Raw genomic sequence first — 22,253 nt, forward strand, 5'->3', positions numbered from 1 at the left:
TTCTCATGAAGTTACTCACACCTTTTATAAACAAGTTTTAGCTCCTTCCAGTCAACAAAACTGCTTGTCCTCTGACCCCGAGAGAGAATAATCTGAACAATCTCCCGGGTGATCTTTTTCCTTTCCTTGTCAGGGAGAGTCGTGTACCATTTCTGTAGCCGTAATTTCCCTTGTCGACTGAAGAGCAATATGAAATGAATCTAGAACAAATAAAGGAGAGAAAAAAACCAGAATTTGGTCAGCCAAATCATTCCACCATAGATATTAAAATACAGCAGCAGGGTTTACAAAGGATTATTCTGAACAGAGGAAAAAAATAATTACCAGCATGAAAACTATCCCATTTGACAATTACATTTAACCCAAAATGAACAAAGAAATGTACACACCACAAACATAGCTTATTTATACTATAAGAGAGAGATAAGTTTTCTTTTACGAGTCACAAACTCATAGTGAGAAAAAAATCTATCAAGGCAGAATAGAACTCTTTTGAGAAAATATTAAATTCTTCCTTCACAAGCCAAAAAAAAGTTAAAAACAGTAGAAGGGTTTACTTTAAAAATTACACTCTTGCTTCATATCACAAGTATAGAGACCAAATGATAATATAGACATAAAGAAGAGAAGTAAGGAAAGGAAATAAGGATGAAGCAAGGGGGAAAAGTGAGAAAACCAGAAGGGGACCATATTCTAATTTTTTTAATAAAAATTATATATATATTTAAGGTGTACAACATGATGATTTGGTATACATATACATGGTGAAGTGATTACTATAGTCAAGCTAATTAACATATTATCTCCTCACACAGTTCTCAGTTTTTGTGTATGATGACAGCACCTGAAATATACTCTTAGCAAATTTCCTGTATTCAATATAGTACCATAAACTATAGTCAGCATGCTGTACACCAGATCTCTAGATTTATTCATCTTACATAACTACAACTTTGCTCCCATTGACCAACATCTCCCCATTTCTCCCACCTCCCCATCCCTTGTAACCACTGTTCTACTCTCTGCTTCTGTGAGTTTGATGTTTTTCGATTCCACATATAAGTAAGATCATGTAGTATCTGTCTTTCTGTGCCTGTCTTATTTCATTTAGCATGATGTCTTCTAGGTTCATCCACGTTGTTACAAATTACAGGATTTCCTTCTTTTTAAGGCTGAATAATATTCCATTGTATGTGTATGTACGTATGTATACACATACACACAGCATACTTTCTTTATCCATTCATCTGTCAATGGACACTTAGGTTGATTACATGTCTTAGCTATTGTGAATAACACTGCAATGAACATGGGAGTGCAGATATCTCTTTGAGAAACTGATTTCATTTCCTTTGGAAATATACCCAGAGGTAAGATTTCCCTTGGAAATATACCCAAAAGTACTATCATATGGTATTGCTATTTTTTAATTGTTTGAGGGACCTCCATACTATTTTCCATAATGGCTGTCCCAATTTACATTCCCACAAACAGTGTGCAAGGGTTCCCTTTTCTTCACACCTTCACCAACACTTCTTAACTCCTATCTTTTTGATAATAGCCATTCTAACAGGTATAAGATGATGTCTCATTGTGGTTTTGATTGGCATTTCCCTGATGATTAGTGATATTGAGCATATTTTCATATACCTGTTGGCCATTGGTATGTCTTCTTTGGAGATATGTCTATTCAGGTCTTTTGCCCATTTTTTAAAAATTGGATAATTTGTTCTCTTGCTATTGACTTGTTTGAATTCCTTATACATTTTGGGTATTAACCCCTTAACCGATGTATGGTTTGCAAAAATTTTCTTCTATTCCATAAGTTGTCTCTTTACTTTGTTGTCTCCTTTGCTGTGCAGACGCTTTTTAGTTTGATGCAATCTCATTTGTCTATTTTTGCTTTTGTTGCTTGTGCTTCTAGAGTCGTATCCAAAATATCATTGCCCAGATCAACGTCAATGTCAATATCAATGTCAAGAAGCATTTTCCGTAGGTTTTCTTCTAATAGTTTTACAGTTGCAGGCCTTACATTTAAGTCTTTAATCATTCTAAGCTGATTTTTGTATGTGAAGTGAGATAATGGTCCAATTTCATTCTTCTGTGTGTGGATGTTAGTTTTCCCAACACCATTTATTAAAGAGACTATCCTTGTCCCATTGGGCATTCTTGGCATCTTTCTCAAAGTTCAAACTAAGTCTCAAATGAAAGCTCTTTACTCCACTTTGTGGGTTATTTGGCTGAGAGTTTTAGAGTCAACCATCTCAAGATACAGTTTGGCATCACAATAAATGTTTACAATTTAAATAGTGTGGTAACCACATTAGGAAGAAACCTGATTTTATTTTCAATTAAGTTTCAAAGTGTGTATTTGAAATGCACATTCCTATTTCAATGAATTCTGAAAGCTTTAACTGAATAGAAGACACTGTAGAAATTTACTGTGGAGCCTGGGAGGTATGGAAGATTTGTTTTTCAGAAATTGTCAGATGGTCCGATCTTTATTTTATGAGATTAAGTTTTCTCAATCCACAGTATGAGAAGATCAAGTTTAGAATCCTAATTTATTCTGTTGCGTGTTTGTTTTGTTTTTAAAAAAATAAAATTCATTATTGAGGTTAATTGTGTCATGGAGGGAACAATATATACTAGGAGCCAAAATAATTAAAATTTTAAAACTTTCTACAAATAAAATATTCAACTCTTTTTATTAAAGAGATTTGGCTCTGAATGTCACAGCACAAATCATACAAACTCAGTAGGTGGATATATCCAAAGACCAACAGAAACCAGGCTCTTTCCTCAGAGCATCCCCTACCCCAACCTATAGAATTTGAGGTCTTCTTAATAAACTATATTCTTTCTTAGAAAGGAAACACCTGTTAATAAGGACTTGAAAACCAAGACATGGCAAGTGAAAAGAAAGCAAGTTAAAAAGCCCTGCTCAACTAGCAGCTTTAAGAAAAATCACCCTCAGTCTGGAATTTTAAGCATCTGCTTAGAACAGAGCATTTTCTTAAATACACATTTCACTATCAGCACAGGTATAGATAATTCAATAATGAAACACGGCTACCGCTTTCTAAGAATCATATTGAGAAAGGTATTTTTTGCTTCCAAGGAGAGATCATCATAAAAGTGACATTCTAAAAGTACACAATTGAATGGGAATAGAATAATAAAACCTCAGGATCTTGAGAACAAGGTTCAGCTTTGGATTATCACCAGTGGCTAAGACTATTCAATCCTATTTCTAGTGACTGGTCATACCTTTGCTAGAGAAATGAAATCCACACATTTTCTTGGTGTTTACTTTGCATTTCCTGTCAGAAAAATTTCTTCTTCACATCTAACCTAAATCTTTTCTGTTACTATTTAAATCGATTTTCCCTGATTTTATCCACAGAGCATATTAAAAGACAATATATCACTACCCTCGAAATAATAACAAACTCTTCAAATACTTGAAGACAGACTTTAAAGTGTACCTGGAGTCCTTTCCTTCTGGAAGAAATTACCCTGGTTTCATGTTCTTATTGGTTCTATTATCAGATTTCAAAACCATCATTGTTACAATTCCTCCAGGATTACTTCATAGATAAATGTCGCTTTTAATTTATGGAGCTCAGATCAAGGAGCTCCAGTGAGTGGCTGGAACTATTGCTGAGTTTAATTATGGATTACTTTCTATTTCTTCTACTGCAACTTTCTCTCAAGATCAAGTGCCTGCCTTCTTAAACGGCTCAACAAGGTAGAAAATAAACCAATAACTCTTTTTCATTCTAACAATGAATTCAAAGAGAAAGGATGATCAGGAACATAATACACACATCCATAAAGAGATTTAAAATATAAAAATGTGTTTCAAATTCAAAAGAAGTAACAAATAGGTTCAAGTTTATCCAATAATTGCATTGCATAAGACAGTGTTGACAGATTTCATCCTCTCAAGTTCTGCTCTGAGGGAGAAGTAGTGTCGCTGGCTCCTGTTGTGTCTGGTGTCTGTTGCCTCTGCAGAGTTAACAGTGTAGCATGAGAAAACTGGCGGAATGAATTGTAGTGATTCACAGGAGTTCATCACCTCAAGTAATTAATTGTATCCAATTTATCAGTTTAGTCTTTCAAGGCATATTTGGATAATATGTTTCAAGAGGTTAATCAAATACCATTTTTGATTAGCATTAGCTTGAGAGTACGAGAAAAAGGCAATTGGGAGGGTTTGGGTTTTTTTCCCAATATTTACAAAGAGCCAACTTCAACTCAAGTTGATGTCACAAACAAACTTCAACTGACTTCAGAACACCCAGGCATTTTGTTTCAATAATAGTGCTGGCAAGAAAGGAGTAATGGAGAGGCTGATTGGTAATCCTCTTCTGGGAAATGCCAACTCCAGAAACAACCATAACATCCAACGAAGTGTGATGAGCAAGGCTGACTTCTTACATTTGGCCCAATCCAGCCTTAGGTAGGCATCTGATTTCACTGAGACCTCCCCTCCCTCATTCAAGGTTAACCTGAGACAATAGCAGAGGAAATAATCACATTGGCAGCTGAATTAATTGTATTTTAGAGATCTTAGAGCACAGATCATTTATTCACTCAACGCATATTTACTGAGTGCCTACTCTATGCGCTATGAACCTACAACATAAAACATGGTTCTTAAGAAAAAAAAACAACTTGGTTCTTTACCTTGAAGCGCTTTTAATCATGATAAAGAATACATAAAAAAAAAAAAAAAACCCCAAAGTAAATGTATTGAATTAAACCACAGGGCTTTATCTCCTCTACCTCCCAAAATACCACTAAAATGACAATGGTAGAATTTTCTTAAATGCATTAACCCTCAAAGACTAGGAGAATGACAGGCGATGTGATAGCAGCCAAGAGATTTCAACAAATCTTTGGAAGACGGAAGGAGACAGAAGAGTGATAACTAACTTAGCAAAATAAGGAAAATCATAGCTTAAGAGGCAGATTACAAAGAAAAACCAGCCAACTCTCCCAGAGAAAGCCTGAGGGAAGTACTTGTGGGTACCATGGCTCCACAAAGTTCTAAAAACAGGGACACTGGCTAAAGGTCTACCTACAGAGTGGTTGGCATGGACCACCTGTGGCATTTCCAGGGGGTTACAGCTAAGTGAGAACACTCACGCATGTGTACACACATAGCACACATGCACATACACACACTCCTCAGTAAGTTCCCAGCTGCTTTATTCAAGGGCACAGAAATTTAGTGGAGGTCATGCAGTTGAAACACCTCTTAGCTCGGCTTCCTCTGGCCCCCAGTCAGTAATGGATAGCAAGCAGCTGCCAATGATGATCCAAACAAGGCACGGTTTACTCAACCTGAGAAGCTCAAATTTGTGCAATGCCATTATTTCTTCTCTACTTAAGGCTCTCAGAGACCTTACACAAGCAATCTATGCCCGTAAGAAGAAATATTTAGAGACACCTGCAACCCTCCTGGATCTTAAACGTAATTCAGAGCCTGCAAAGCTATATATGTATCTTCACTAAGAGAGAAACATGTTCCTGCACCTCTACCACCAACTTTGTTGTATAAAAAAACCATCTTCTAATCAGGAAATGGAATGATTCCTCCCTGGAGACACTAAATGGCAGAGAAAAGACCTCTAGGTACTAACAATGGAGCTTTCCAGGCCACCTGACTATGCCCTCAGAACTGCCTATTAGCATCTTAGCACCCACTTTTAAATATGAGCAGAGGCCAAGGATTATCAGACATTTGAGAATAGTCTCTAATGTCAAAGAAAGAGACTGAAAAAAGCAAAGAGAAAAAAAGTAAGCACTGGATACAGTAAGAAAGCATGGAGCAGGACAAACTGTTACATACACACACCCATACACACACACACACACACCCCCATATACACAAACACACACACCCATATACACACAGACACACACGAACATGAATATTCTCAGAGTTCAAAGAAGATGGAGTTCCTATATCAATAAAACAAAAACAGCATTCTATTGGGGAAAAAAGAGAGAAAACTCTTGCAAATTAAAAAGTATGGTAACCAAAATAAAGTCAGAGGATTCTCCAAGAGATTGGAACAAACAGAAAAACAGATGGAAAATTAGAGGAAAAATTAAAACTATTAAGGGGTCAACCCAGAAGGTGCAAAATCCAGAGATTACAACAGAGATAATGGAGAGGAAGAACTAAGGGTTTGCATGCCACAACTAAGGAGCCCACATGCTGCAACGAAGGAGCCCATGTGCCACAACTAAGGAGTCCACCTGCCACAACTAAGACCCAGCACAACCAAATAAATAAATAAAAATTTAAAAAAACAAAACAAAACAAAACAAAAGAGCATTGGACGCCTCACCTGCATTTGTTGGAAGACTACATGCCTACATCCAACCAAATTATCAATCGAGTGAAAGAGGGGAAGTGACCTTTGAATTTTCACACGTGCAAAGACTAAAAATAAAGAGAGAATAATAAAGAAATTTTCACTCAGTATATCTTTCTTAGGAAGCCACTGTAAGACACCTCTGAGCAAAGAGTAGAAAAGAGTTAGATATGGTTACCTAGGGCACAGGGAACCCAAAGCAAAATGATGCTGAAAGGAAAGGCCAGAGTGACAGCCACATATCAGACCAAGAAAGCAACCATTCCAGACGGAAGTGGTGGAGGCTGGAGGAGGGGTAGGGGAAGGGAGAAATAGAGTTTACTGATCATTTCATTTCTTTTTACAGTTGGAAAAAATATTGATGGCCATCTGAAAGATCTGCTAGTGCACTGGTGGGAAAAAACAGGGATAGATACATAGAAAACCAGGCCAGTGGAAAAAATATTTATAAACTCCAGAAAAAGAAATGATACAAGCAAGAAATCATCATCCTTAAAACTACTTTGGGAGAAAGAGAAGTGAGGAAATATGCGTGTGAGAAGGAAGTAAGTGCCCAATTACCGTGACAGGAAGGCAGGAGACAGTATAAAGAATTAGGAGCAGAAAACTGCCAGCATAAGCATATTATTTAGAAATATAGACACAACTACCCAAAGAAAGACTGCAGTTATTGAAAGTAATTACCTCTAGGAGAAGAACATGGTAAAAGAAAAGAGTTGCTGTGTTTCATTATAGATTATATGTCTGTTTGATTTTTTTAAACTATGTACCTCTATTACTTGGATTTTAAAATATTTTAAGGAATTAAAAATAAATAAATAAGGGATGGTGGAATGCCTATATTTGACAGTGACATTAAAAGCATATTCTGAGCGACTTCCCTAGTGGCACCAGTGGTTAAGAATCCACCTGCCAATGCAGGGGACACGGGTTCAATCCCTGGTCCAGGAAGATCCCACATGCCACGGAGCAACTAAGCCGGTGTGCCACAGCTACTGAAGCCCGTGTGCCTAGAGCCCATGCTCCGCAACAAGAGAAGCCACCGCAATGAGAAGCCTGCACACCGCAACGAAGAGTAGTCCCTGCTCACTGCAACTAGAGAAAGCCCGCGGGCAGCAAGGAGGACCCAATGCACCCAAAAATAAATAAATAGAAATAAAAGATAAATTTATTTAAAAAAAACATATTCTGAGATATTTTCCCTTCTCCCTCCTAATATTAAACTCTGAAATTTAGAGGGGAAAATCCTTAAATACATTAACTATTCTAAACTATCAGTTATGAGCTCTCATTTGATTTTATCTGAGGCAGTTTTATTTTTCAACCTGTACCAGTTCATGAATAAGAGTGCCATTAGTTTACTAGCTTCCAGGTGGAATAATACATTTTATGTCCTGATTTTACTTCAAGCAAATAACATTTGACCAGAATTTTACTGTTCCTAATATAATTTTTAAAAAGAGAGGATGGGGCTTCCCTGGTGGCGCAGTGGTTGAGAATCTGCCTGCTAACGGCCCTGGTCTGGGAAGATCCCACATGCCGCGGAGCAACTAGGCCCGTGAGCCACACCTACTGAGCCTGCGCGTCTGGAGCCTGTGCTCCGCAACGGGAGAGGCCACGGCAGTGAGAGGCCCCCGCACCGCGATGAAGAGTGGCCCCCGCTTGCCACAACTAGAGAAAGCCCACGCACAGAAACAATGACCCAACACAGCCAAAATAAATAAATTTAAAAAAAAAAAAAGAGAGAGGATGGATTAAAAAGTTTTTGCAGATTCTGTACCTATCCTTCATGTACTAACAATTCACTATACATCCTCCTTAGCTTTGACCTGTGCAGCAAAGACGTTCACCTCTGAAACTTCTTTTCATACCGTGGGTTTCTCAATTCCCTTATCATTTTGCATGCTTCTTCCTGGATCATGTCTAACTCCACTTTTTGCTCCTAACAGGGACTTAGTAAATATTGGTGGAAGTGTTGAATTTTGAGGAATGGCAACTAGCCCTGCATTAATATTCTGAGTAGAGGGTTTTCTATAAGAGTTAGAGAACACTGTGGTTTGGGGTTTTATTGGGATCATATGCTTGTAACTGGGATTACTTTTCTCCAGCTGCAATAAACTCAACTCTCACTTGTATTTGCCAGATCTTCTGGCAGCTTATCCTCTCCGCTCTCCGTCTTAACAGTTCTCTGGCCAGAAGAGCTTAATAGCATTTAAAAACCAAGAGCTCCAGCTGCCCTATTCTCTCTGCTAGATCAGTTGTAAAACATGTTACCCAGAACTGGTCGGGGCACTCATTCCTTCAGGGTCCCACAGTTTATACTTGCACGTAGCAATGATCCCTTTAACAATTAGCCTGATTTCCTTCCTCTAAGCCTGCTCTGAAAGCGACAAGACCAACCCTGCAAGACTGCTGCCTCTCATGCATCTCCCTTTTGTCGGAACCCCTATCAGAGGGGTTTCCGGAATGTAGAAAGAAAGGATATCCACTGCTTCTTCACCAGCCTCATGTATTCACCTTCTCATTGGGCTCCAGTTCCCTCTTCCACAAGCCAAGTTTCCTTCTCTCTAAAAAGGTCATTTGCTTAAGCTTCTAGTGATCTACCTTTATTATAGATGTTACCAGCATGCCCCAGGTGGAAATAAGAAGACGATGTCAGACCACAGAGTTTCCCAGAAGTCATTTACTCGTGTTCTTAGGACAAAGGTTCATTGACAACTGGCTAGACCTCTAACTTAGTGACCCTTTGAAACAAACTAGTTGCATGCTGGAATTTTTTTTTTTTTTTTTTTGCCATACCACACGGCTTACAGGATCTTAGTTCCCCAACCAGGGATTGAAACCAGGCCCCTGGCAGTGAAAGAACTGAATTCTAACCACTGGATCACCAGGGAGTTCCCTGGAAATTTAAATTGTAGGTTTTTTTTAGTATTTTTTTTTTTTTTTTTTTTTTTTGTTTTTGCGGTACGCGGGCCTCTCACTGTTGTGGCCTCTCCCATTGCGGAGCGCAGGATCCGGACACGCAGGCTCAGCGGCCATGGCTGACGGGCCCAGCCGCTCCGCGGCACGTGGGATCCTCCCGGACCGGGGCGCGAACCCGCGTCCCCTGCATCGGCAGGCGGAGTCCCAACCACTGCGCCACCAGGGAAGCCCTAAATTTTAGTTTTTTCAAACTCATTATATGCCACCCAGTCCAAATGGTGTACCTCCACCGCTGTTTCAGATTTGATCCAGGATATGCTGTGCATTTACCACTAGGCCGACCCATATTGGATTCAGGACATGAAGGGCATTTATCACTAGGCCAGGCCTTGGCCAGGGCTGGGGGGCAGTAGAGCAGGTTGGTTGTTAAGTGAGAAGACTCTGGTGATAGGCAGCTGGAGAGTTTGCACTTGAATCCTGGTTCTGTCATTTGTGAGCTAAGTGGACTTGGAAAAGTTACCTGACCTCTCTGGTCCTCAGTCTCCTCATCTATAAAATAGGGATGACCACAGTAATGCCATCAGTAATGTTAGCGGGATACGATGATATCACACGTCTACCTTTTAGTGCGGAACCTAGCACAGGGTAAGCTCTCAATAAATACTTACTATGGCTAATGAATCATCCAGGCGTCAGCCCAGCCCATGTACAATCCCATTGATCTTTACTGAGGCAAGCAAAAACTTCCCTGCTTCCACCTTTGGACTCACTCCATGTCTACCCCAGCACTTCTCCACTAATTGGTCCCCACATTCTGATGGAAAGTGTCTGTGACAGCCATTTCACAGGTACCCAGAAAGGCATTCTGCTGTTTCTTTGGATAATAAACCATCCAATTCCTAGCTGATCTGCTACCTTGCCTTCTCAGTCACTCTGTCTCATCAACCACCTTCTCAATGCTTCAATAAGGAGTTTAGTCCAGAGATAGCCCAAACGTGCAGGGAGTCCTCCTTTAGGGTTCCTTTCTTTCTTTGGACGGCTGACCAGTGGTATTCTGATCATGTATTTGTTAATTCTCTCCAAGTTCCCTGTAAGGTGTTTACCTGGGGGTTCCTCATTTTTTCACTTGTGTGTCTGTGTACGGCTCTAGTTTCTTTTTCTATATGGAGTAACAACAGGCGTTCAGGTTTTTCACCTTCCCTCCTGACTCTGTTTAAACTGCATCACACTTCTGTGGGGGGTCACGCTCATACTTTCCCCACCAGTTTCTCTTTCACGGGGCAACAGGGCTCAGTGGAAATTCCAGGGCAGGTGTGGCACTGAATCAGCTGTCAGCTCCCCTCTCTGGGCCTTATCTCCTCCTCTAAGAAACAGGAGAGCAGGGTCACGTATTCAAATACCTTTCACAGGCTGGGCAGAGGCAGGCAACATTTTCAATGAGGGTAAGGGTTCCGTATTCAAAAGGGGTGGAAGACACAAAGTCAAACTGTAAATCACAAGTTCCAACTGAAGGGACAGCCTCAACCCAGCCACGGGAAGGTATTGCCAAGAAAAACATTCAGCCAGTATTGCCAGGCCTTCAGATTTCTTTTTTTTTTTTTTTTCCAGAAGAAGCCTGAAACCTGGATGATTATGTGAAATACTGGGATTGTTGTAATATTGGCAATTAATAGGAATAATGATAACAAAACCCTGTGCAAGCCAAACAAAGCACATTGTGAGTGGCTGTGGTCTGTGAGCTGCATTTGGGCTGCAGGCCTCATTTGAAACTGCTGAATTAAATGACAGCTGAAGCGCCTTATTTCACGAATGCCTTTCTACAGCTTTATTGCGCTCAACAGATTTCCCCTTTTTCCGTGGTTTCTGAATCTGCCTGTTTGAGGAAGTGGCCCTCAGACCCCAGAACCTTGCTTCCACCTCTCAGCATAATATTATTGTTGAAACTATTCTCAGATCAGTGCCTCCTGTTAACTCCTATTCATCAAAATTTTTAACTTTTTTTTTTTTTCCTCAAGATTTCCAGCTCAGGTTTCTGCTTCCACAGTACAGGAAGAGAAAATGTATATAGAGAAGTAAAATCTACACAATCTCAGGATCTCATTTTTGGCTTATTACGTCAACTTTCTTCCTGAGATAAAATGTTGAAAAGCTGCCACATCGGCCAGTGTGTTTCAAATCCTTTCCCAGTCCTTGCACACCATCTGGTGGCAGAACTATCTACTTATAACAAGTGAAATGCTCAGTGAAGAAGGAAAAATTAGGTGAATTGGGTGAAGAAGAAAGAGTTAGGAAGAGTAAAGTAAGAGGGGGCAGCAAGAGAAAAAAAAAAAAAGGAAATGAGATGGAAACAAAAGTCATGAGTAAGCCACAAATTAAAAAGTCAACTGCTGAGAATTAGCTCAAGGCCATTGATGTAAAGCTTTAAAGATGCTTCCAAAATTGTCTGTTATCAATCTGCTTGTATTGCACAGTAATGTTTATTGGAAGAAAGGAAGGAAGGTAAGAAAGAAGGATGGAGAGATGGACAGTTATACAAAAAGGACAGAATAAGCAGCCTGTTAGGGGTTGAATTGCATCACCCAAAGATTCATATGTTGACATGCTTCCTAACTCCAGCACCTCAGAATGTGACCTTGGTCACTGCAGATGTAATAAGTTAAGATGAGCTCATACTACAGTAGGGTGGGCCCCTAATTCAATATGACGGGTGTCATTATAAAAAAGGGAAATTTGGACAAGACATGCACACAGAAAGAAGACCATGTGAAGAGAAAGGCAGATCGAAGTGATGCAGCAGAAGTCAAGGAACACCCAAGATTGACGGCAAAGCACCAGAAGCTAGAAGAGAAGCATGGAACAGACTGTCTCTCAGAATTCTCAGAAGGAATCAGCCCTGCTGAAACCTTGATTTTGGACTTCTGGCCTCCACAACTGTGAAACTATACATTTCTATTGTTTAAGCCGCTCAGTGTGTGATACTTTGTTACAACAGCCCTGATACACAGCTTGTCTCTGGCTTTCCATTTTGTCTTTTTTTTTTTTATCTCAAAATCACCACCACTGTTTTCTGTCATTACAATTCAATATCATAAAACTAAATCATCGGGACTTCGCTGGTGAGGCAGTGGTTAAGAATCCGCCTGCCAATGCCAGGGACACGGGTTCGAGCCCTGGCCTCGGAAGATCCCACATGCTGCGGAGTAACTAAGCCCGTGCGCCACAACTACCGAGCCTGCGCTCTAAAGCCCGCGAGCCACAACTACTGAAGCCCGCGTGCCTAGAGCCCGTGCTCTGCAACAAGAGAAGCCACCGCGATGAGAAGTCCGCACACCATAACGAAGAGTAACCCCCGCTTGCCGCAACTAGAGAAAGCCTGCATGTAGCAACGAACACCCAACGCAGCCAAAAATAAATAAATAAATTTATTAAAAAAAAAAAAAAAGATCATCTCAATAGACGCAGAAGGGGGTTTTTAAAAGAATCATCTACATTCCAGAGATAAAGTCAGCAGATTCCATTCAACTTAGCAAATATTTATTCAGTGTCTACCCTAGTGAGGTATTTAAAATGAAATAACCACTCATCCCTGGACTCACAAAATGCTAATAACATTAGAAAGGCCAGCAGAGCTGATTTGGTGCAAACCTCATCTTAAGACAGAGAGCTGGTGACTTGACCCTGAGTTGGGTAGTTAGCAAGTGGCAGAGTTAAGACGATCTCCTGGCTCCCAGCCCAAGGCTCTTTGCACTTGGCACCTTAAACCACTTTTTTCTGGCAAAGCTAATTAACTACTACTTTTTTTCCCATTTATGCAAACAGTTACAATAGGCAAGTCTTATGCTAATCCCAGAGACCTATTTACAATGACCGGCATGTGTTGAACACATGCCAACACCATGCTGAGCACATTACATGCAGTACCTCATTTAACCCTTATTAAAACTGTAAGATGTAGATACTATTATTACCCTCATTTGATTGGTAAGGAAACTGGGTCCCAGCAAAGTTAAGTCCCTTGCTCTGAGTTAATCAGCAAGAAGGTTCCAGAGGTGGGCTTTGATTCTGGAGCCCACTTTTTAAATTGCTCTGCAACATCACCTCGTGGGGAGACAGCACAGATACAGACAGGCACCAGTGAGGCTGGACTGACCCACTTCTAAAGTCAATATGATATTGACCATCTTTATAACTAGAAGGTAGTCCTTGAAGCTCTCCCTGCCCTATCCAATACCAAGAGCTTCTGTAACAATTTTTTAAATGAGCAGGAAGGGCCAAAAGGTCTGTACTTATAGAAATCAAAATAAGAGAAATAAATATTCAACTGAAGATAATAATGACATTAGCACTGAATCACTCTGAGTCACTACTATTAAACATATCGCAGCAGTGACATCAAGATGGGTAGAGAAAGTATTAAGCGAAGTTTATTGGACTGGAAACTTTTTGCTAGCAGAGAAAGATCATCTAAAGCCATCTATGCAGTTTAGCTAGATCCAACATGGGCCCGTATCGCTTCTCATATAAATGGGAGCAATGAGGAACGTGAACTTGGGAAAAATTTGCATGGATAGCTCTACTCAGGGTCTGTAATATTATTGAGAGGGAAGGCCATTACTTCCTTTGAGGTGATAACTAAAATAGGGCCTGTATTGGTAGGGAAGTCCCTGTACCTAACAGAAATGGGGTAGGAGGTAGGGAGGAGGATGGCAAGAAAAGAGAGGAAGAAGGTACAGCTGCTGCCTGCTGGGCTTGCTTTCTTATCGCAAATGCATAGAATTTTACCTTTCTTCCTTTCTTTCCTTCTTTCACGTATTCATTCAGCAAGTATTTACTGAATATCTACTATGTGCCAGGTACTGTGTCAAGAGATGAGGATACCACCAAGAGCAGAACAGAAAAGTTCCTACCCTCATGGGGCACACCTTCTAACAGAGGGAGATGGACAACTAAACAGTGTGAATTTTATCCGAGCCCGATGCGTTAAAGCGCAAGTAGCACAAAGAGTTATGGGAAAATAACATAACCTTGTCTAAAGGTCAGGGAACCCTTGGGGAAGTGACATTCAAGATAGGATCTGGAAGATGAAGGGGATCAGCCAAACGGAAACAGGGAAAGGAAAGGGTAGAGCTAAGTAAGAATGACCAGTCAGAGGGAATGATGGACAGGAAAGCCACAAGAAGGAAAGGCTATGGCATCTTCTGCCAACTGAGGACAGCACATATGGCTGGTTGACTGGAGAGGAAGAGTGGGGAGAAATGGCACAGGAGAGATGGCAGAGGCAAACAGAAGGAGGGTCTTGTAAGCCAGGGTAAGGAGCTTGGACTTTAGTCTGAGGGAAAGGGGAATAAAGAAGCCCAAGAATGGAGTAACACATGCAATAGATGACAGCAGTGGCCTCCATCACTGTAGCAGTGAGGATGGAGAGAAGTTAAAGGAGTCAAAGCTATTTAAGTAGTCGAGCCAATGGGACTTGGCTAGCTGTGGGTGTGAGAGGGAGAGAAGGGTCAAGGATAATTCCCAAGAGTGGTAGCAAATTTTCTGAGCCAGGGAACCCAGGAAGAGTAGGAGATAAACCACCAAAGAGGAGGGGGCAGTCATGGCGGTGGCAACAGGCTTGGAGACTCAACCAGGTCATGCTTCAAGATCCTCTGGAATGTACAGACTGTTCTCCAGCAGAAGCTTAGAACAGAGTTAAGTGAGAAGAACCTTTCTAAATCACTGGCTCTAATCCCATGCTTTTACATAAAGAAATTGAGGCACAGAGATGGGAAATGACTCACCAAGACCACAAAGGAAGTGAGTAAAATCAGACGTAGTATCCAGCCCATGTCCACCACCCTACAGTGCTTCTCATGAAGTAAGAGTCAAACTTTTTACCCCTTCCCATCACCTCCCTAGAGCCAATCTGTACAACCTGGAGAGAAAGACAGCATTAGTTATATCCTGTGTTGCTTATCTATTTCTTTTTAAATTTTGGATTCACTAAAGAAGAACATTTCAAAATGTCTCAGGAAAAAAGAAACAATACTACGTCGATTGGGAGTGTCTCAGTACTTTGCAATAATGAACCACTTTCCAATAATAAACCATGTAATCAGCAATGCTTCTATGCAGGGTTCCAATTAATGTTATTTTAACATGTAAAAAAAATTCATAGTGATTTTTGCTAGATTGTTATAGCCATTTCAAAGGTTTTCAAAATAAGGACAAATAAAAGTATTTTCTTATAAAACACAATGTAAACATTACTAACGGTCTTTTGCCTTTTTGATTCCCAGTAATGAATCCCATTAAAAAAAAATAATTTCCAAAATCGTAAATTACATTCTTAAGCAATAATGTGAACTATGTTAAAGAATAGTAGCTCTTACACAATTTTAACCAGAAAAACCACACAAATCCCAAACGCAGCAAAGACAAACTGTTTTCCTCTATTGAACCTCAGTGTCAAGTAGATTAAGAGTTTCATCAATGGTTTCAAAAAGGAGCATTTTTTGAAGTGTTTAGTCCTCTCCACCATCCACAGTTCTCAAAAGAAATACCTTTCTGCAATATAGATAATCCAGAAATATTTTGGAACAATTAAGCATTTTTTATAGATGAAACTGCAATAAATAAGCATCTACATCCTTGGCTATATAAACCAGTATATGCTAGAACCAAAGTAAGATGGTTTTCCAGTTATGGCAATCTACTTAATCATGTTAAAGTCTGAACATTTCCATCAATCAAAATTTCTGTATTGGTTGATAGTTCAGACCAACCTTTCTCTATGACTACTTGAACCCCTGTTTAGGGTAACTTTAAACTGCAATGATGTTATCAAATGCAAATAAACACACATCAGCAGTCAAGTTTTTTCTTCGTGTAAATCATTGGTACTCAGTGAAGACAACCCACCCCAACTCCAAGATCTATCCTCAAACAATTCACTTATCAGTCTTCCTCTTTTAGAAAGCTAAAGCTTTATTCACAGTTGAATGCAACCAGTTAATTTTTTAAATTTATATCCAAAGTGATCAAGAGGCACCAAAATGGCATGCAAAAATTAGAGACTGCTAGTAAGGTTTATAATGCCCCAATTTCGTGGTGCAAGTTTAGTGTCACTAAATGTTACTGCTCAGCATTCCATATGTAAGTGCTTTCACTTCATGCAATAATTAATTGGTTTTACCCTAATAGAATGGCACCTAGCATGAGGGTACAAGTGACAGGTCAGACTCAAAGAAAATTGTTCTTAAGAAGTCCCAGGATGGCGGGTCACTGATTATCTGGTTTGAAAATTAGGTATCCAAAAAATACTTAATAATGAGTACGATTTTCCTGACCTTTGAAAGGTGGAACGGACAGCACAAATGTGGAGTGTAAGGATGTCCATTCAAACTTAAGTAGAATGTTGATTTTGACCCAACCTACCCTGCATCTCCCCTTTTCCATAGGCTGAATAATGGCCCTTTCACAAAAAACAATGTGTGATGAGAGTCAGGTAAAGCTAGACATGGAGAACCTCCCAATTGACGCCTAGGTTCATGCCCCTAAATTTAGGTCCCACCCATGACTCTAGCATGACACAGCAGCCAGTGGCTGAGCACACATCCCAAACCCAAATTAGTGGCTGCAAATCTACGCTGCCAACATGGAGGTGGAACCACTAATTATCTCCACAATGCACTCTCAAGCGAGCATGCGTGCTTTGCCAATGCCATAATCACCTTTCTTCCAGTTTTCCAGGTCCCTGATTCCAAACTAGGGGAGGTTGGAAAAGACAAGACTCTTCTGGATCAAATGAAAGGAAGGAGGGTTTCTAAAGTAAGGATATTAATGGTAAAATTTACAAATTGCGTTTGTATGTATGTCCATCTTGAATACTGAATCTTAGGTAAAGTCTTAATTTTGCAGCAGGGTTGTAGGGAATGGGCACTTTGTTTCTAGTCAGTTGAAAACCACCTTAAACTAACAGCTAAAATTATACAGGCGTTAAGCTCATATGTGTACAAGTCAAGTAAAACGAACCTGTGAGAAAACATTCCTGGAGAAACAAGTGAAGTAAGAACCTGCCTCTGAATGGCCAGCAAAGAAAAGTTCAGCGTTGAACAGAAGCCTTTAAATCCGTCAGTGGGCATAGGAAGTAGGAAATAGTGACCATTACAGCTTTAACATATGTTGATGTACAATTTTCCAAAATACTTCTGAAGATTGTGCCTTTATATTTACAATATATGGTGCTACACTTCTGGTGTCAAGACAAAATTATTTAGTCTCAGAGTTTATTCCGCTTGGTAAGTGATCCATCGGATACTTTAGATGTGTATTTAATACCATTCCAAATTACTTTAACAAATATATGCTTAATACCTCGTTGTCATTCAGAGCCACATCTAACTTCTTATACTTCTAAAAAAAAGTATTTTGGTTTCTCACAGGCCGTTCCTCGACCTATTTTGCTTTGAAGTCTCAGAGAGGGTTTTCTTTTCCCCTTTTGCTTTACTTGTTTCACCCAAGTAGTATACATAATTGAGTTACAATTTTTTTCAGAACTTTTGCAAACGATGGTGAATCTGAGGTTAAATTTGAATACTTTCTGTGCCTTCACTAGTTTGAGTATACCAGAAACCTCCATTTCTAACACTGATCAAGTACAGAATCAAATGTTACAGGAGAGTTGGTGGTACTAAGTACAGGTTTTAACAAATGAGAGACAGAGAAAGAATGTCAAACTTTTAACTTCTAGAAAAACAAAAATAAAGACAAACTTGAGTACAAACACTAGAAAAACTGCATAGCTCTCTAGCAGGTATGCTTGCCAAGTTAAAAAGAAACCAGACAGGTTCCAACTGAGTGGATGCTTTCACTTTTGAAAGTGCCAAACCCAAATAACCCCTCCTGGTAATCACGCCAGTAAATGCAAAATGCACGTCCTGTGAAATTCATGGTCATATTTCAGTTTTTGGTATAAGGGAAGAATTATTTTTATATCATTTTAGCTGTATATATTTTCATATCATTTAGCTGATTGCTTTTATATAATTTTATGTCCTTTAGCTGTATCTTATATCATTTTAGCTGCATATCATTTTAGATTCCCCTTTTTTCTTTTCCTATTTTTAGAAGTTAACTTTATACTTTCACTATTCAGAATATATGTAAATACTTATATATAGACATATAATATATATATGCTGAGATATTGTTCATGCTTACTTTTTATAGTATTTGAAGAAAAAAGTAATAGTATAAACAACATTGCAGTGGTTCTCCCAAGGCATCATTTCAGGTGGTTTTTATTTTCTTCTTCACATTTCTGGGGTTTTTTTCCAAGTTTTCTATAATAATTATGTATTAGTCACAATTTAAAAAAAATTTAAGTTACAATTCCTAGGGAAATATAGAATATAGCAGCTAATCCAACACAGGAAGGGAAGAACGGGACTTTCTGGAATGCTGGATAGCTAGAGGCAGAGCTATTACTCAGGGACACCGGAGCAAGGACTTTGCCACACACCCCAGCCCATGCCCCAACACACTCCAGCCAAGAAAATACGGCTTTGCTGATGTTTGGCTTACGTCAAGAAAGAGACTCATACATGTAAGAATTTCCTTAATCAAAAGTGAAAACATCAGTAACATAAATTCTTCCCAAGGGCAAGATAAGGCCTGAGAACACAAGAAGGTGACATAGGTAGAAAGGGCTTCGAGGATTTGGAGAAGCCCACCTTGTCACCCTGTCATCACCAGCAGCTGCTAGCCAACGTCATCCCTGAGGGCCCTGGGCAGCCAGGCTGAGGACTGCTGCCTCTGCTCCCCCTGTGTAGCCCCGTCCCTTTGGATGAGTTTTAAATTCTAGGCTAATGAATGGGGATTTAATGTTACATGGAAAGGGGATTTTTTCTTTTTTTTTGGTCATTCCATAGGCCGCTGGAAGCATTACAGAAGGAAGGACTCTTTCCAATCACTTTTCATTTGAAAGTTGTATGATGTATAAGTTCTAATTTTAAATGACATCTTTTCATTAATGCAGACCTAAATAGGCCCCTACATTTTGATTCTTTGATGGCAAATCAACTAGAATGCACTAGAATCATGAACTAGAAAACAATGCAGCTAAATTTCCTTGGAAATATTCAACATTTTCTTTTCAATAAATTTTGACAGGCTGGTGAAGTTTTAGGAGAGCTCATTAGGAAGATCATAACAATTACTTCCACCATTGCTCCCTTACCATCTGTTCTTAATTCAGCAGCCAAATCGATTGTAGGTCAGAGCAGGTCATTGCCCTCCTCCAACCCTTCTCTCCAAGCAAGAGCCAAGTCCTAACCATGAGCTACACGAGGCCTTCCTCCACGTGCCCCTCTCTACCTCTGCGGTCATCATCTACTCCTGCCCTCTGCTCAATGCTCCCTTCCCCCAAATATCCGCTTGCCTCACTCCCTCACCTCCATCAAGTCTATTAAAAAATCTGCCTCTCAGTAAGGCCTACCCTGAACACTCAGAATAAAATGCGCCACTCTCACTAGCCTACCTCAACACTCCTACTACTGAACCCCGCTCCATTACTTTTCACAGTAGTTTTGACCTACTATTTTACTTATTATGTGGTTGCTACTCCACACCCTACAATGTAAGCTCCAGAGCCAATGATTTTGCCTTTTGTTCACTGTTGTTTCCCACTCTTCCAGAACAGTGACCAGCACATAGTAGGTCCTCAAGAAAAACCTTCTGAAGGAATGGATGAAGTTCTATGGCAGATCAACTCTTGTGTGAAGATGATAAAGCAACAATTTACTTAATAGTAGTTCCATAATACAAACAAGAAAATATAATGTGTAAAATGTAATTGCTTAATTAACTTACAATAGAACTGTGAGAATTCAGATTAATGTTTAGAATATTGATGGGTTTCGAATTATGTCTAAATCCATTGCTGCCTCACATTTTAATGGCAGATTTTGCCTGCGGGAGAGGAGATAAATTAATTTTTTCTGGAAATTGTTGGTGTACTACTATCAGCATACAAGTATATTTGGTGTCAATCTCTGATGGATAATTCTAGGACAACATACTAAAAGCAACATGAAAACACTATGAATTTTCCTTCCTGTAAATGTCATTGTAAAAAAAAAAGATGCAATGATCCATCATAGCAAAGTCAGAAAAAATCTCCCTTAGCCCATTTATTGGTAAGACTAACAATCATAAAGTAACTACCATGGCGACTGAACATTTACTTGAACTCGAAACGAAGAAATGAGCATTTAACTTTTCCAACTGGCTACCAAATATCTGTTTTTCCAATACATTCAACATTATCCCCTCCTAGAAAATGAGACAGAGACAATAAACAATCAGAAAACAAATAATGGCCAAAAGAAAAGTCTTGGCAACACAAAAGTAGACTAGGCTGTGCATCTGGGATGCACCTAGATTATGAGAATTCCCACTGTACAAAAGCAGAAAACAAGCCTCTATCTAAGGACACTTGAAACTGTAGGTAAGTATGAATTGAAATTTCAGAGTTTTCTTAAAGACATTATTAGAGGTAGCCATTTTACTTTTTTGTTTTTCTGGAAAAACTTAAGTTTTAATTTCCAAGCCACTAAATTCAGAATGGGGATCCAAGCCTTTGTCATCATCCATCCCCTCCTCTTCTCTTTATGATTTGTCTAGGTGTCCTTCAAGTCACAGAACAGCAGCAATGTCCACCAGCTGCAGAACGCTAGAATGAGTGAATAACTGATTCCATCAGCACTAGCATCAAGGGCTTCATAACAGTTTTCCCAATAATGCTTCTATCAATAATACTGAGAACGATGTAATAGAACACCTTCTAAAATCAAGAGGCCTTTACATCTTTGACCATGGCCCTTCTCAAGTCAGGGCTATTGACTGAGTCCACTAGGCTTCCTACAGTTCATTCAAAATCAATCTTGGAGTTTTTTTGGTTTAGAAATTAGAAAAGAGCTATATGGATCAAAAGCAGACAGCAAAATCTGTGTGAGCGATTTTTCTATGACTTTCAAAGCCTGTCGTTTAGAATTGATACCTAGAGATGGAGTACAGCATGGGCCTTCATCTCCTACCTGAGCCCAAGAGCAAGAGAACAAATAGATTAAAATCTTGGGGAGAAGAATAAATAGTACAACAAATAACAGTAATTTATTACCATTACACATTATTTGGAATATCATTTGCTACCAGTAAGTTTCCATTTCTTAAGTTGGGGCCACTGAGGGACAGAGAGGTTAAGTAACTTGTCCAAGGTCACACAGCTATAGTTGATAGAATTGGGCTTGGAAGCCAGGAAGGTTGGCAGCAGATCCCCAACTCTGAATAATTTTTACCAACTATAGCCCTGTTTGGGGGACACAGCCTGGCTAAGCTCACTCTGACACAGCCCCTGCATGCCTCTTGTAAGCCATTTTCCAAAATATGGACACTACGAGGGCCAATGTGTGGGAAAGAAAAGACAGACAAATCAGCCTCGGAATCGGAGGTAACCCCACTGAATGAAATTTAGAATCATGCATTACTCAGACCGTCACAGAAAAAACCCAATGAGTCTGAAAGAGGCATTCTTTATGTGGCTATAAGCGTGTATCCCACTACCAGTTCAAGATCCTGGCATACACAATGAATCAATAAAGTTTTATAAATCCTTAAAATATTTTGCAAAAGGCAAAACGGAAGTGCACAGAATTTTATGAACACTGCATGTATTATCTTGTTAGGCATAAGGTTTGAAAAGGTGCCACAATACTTATAGCCTTGTTTGGGCACTTCTTTGTTTTGTCACATGCCAGTGGCTTTAGACTATGGAAGTGGCCTGGGCTTTGTGCCCTCTCTGCCTCCCAGCCTCTAACCCCCCGTGGCTCTCATTGCCAGGAAGACTGCGCTGAGCAAGTCAGAGAAAAAGCACAGGGAAGAGACCGCGGTGGACACAGC

The 22,253-nt window shown here is 39.7% G+C and overlaps 1 protein-coding gene across 2 annotated transcripts in view; it reads right to left on the bottom strand.

Moving 5' to 3' along the window:
• AP1S3 (adaptor related protein complex 1 subunit sigma 3) overlaps positions 1–22,253 on the bottom strand; it is a 60,490-nt gene that overhangs the window by 21,790 nt on the left and 16,447 nt on the right. For both annotated transcript variants that reach the window (XM_024124660.2, XM_024124661.3), the window contains exon 2: positions 22–200. In XM_024124660.2, coding sequence (XP_023980428.1) covers positions 22–200 — 179 coding nt within the window. The remainder of the gene's footprint in view (positions 1–21; positions 201–22,253) is intronic.

The sequence above is a fragment of the Physeter macrocephalus genome, chromosome 2 (assembly GCF_002837175.3).
Source record: "Physeter macrocephalus isolate SW-GA chromosome 2, ASM283717v5, whole genome shotgun sequence".
Classification (NCBI taxonomy): Eukaryota; Metazoa; Chordata; class Mammalia; order Artiodactyla; family Physeteridae; genus Physeter; species Physeter macrocephalus.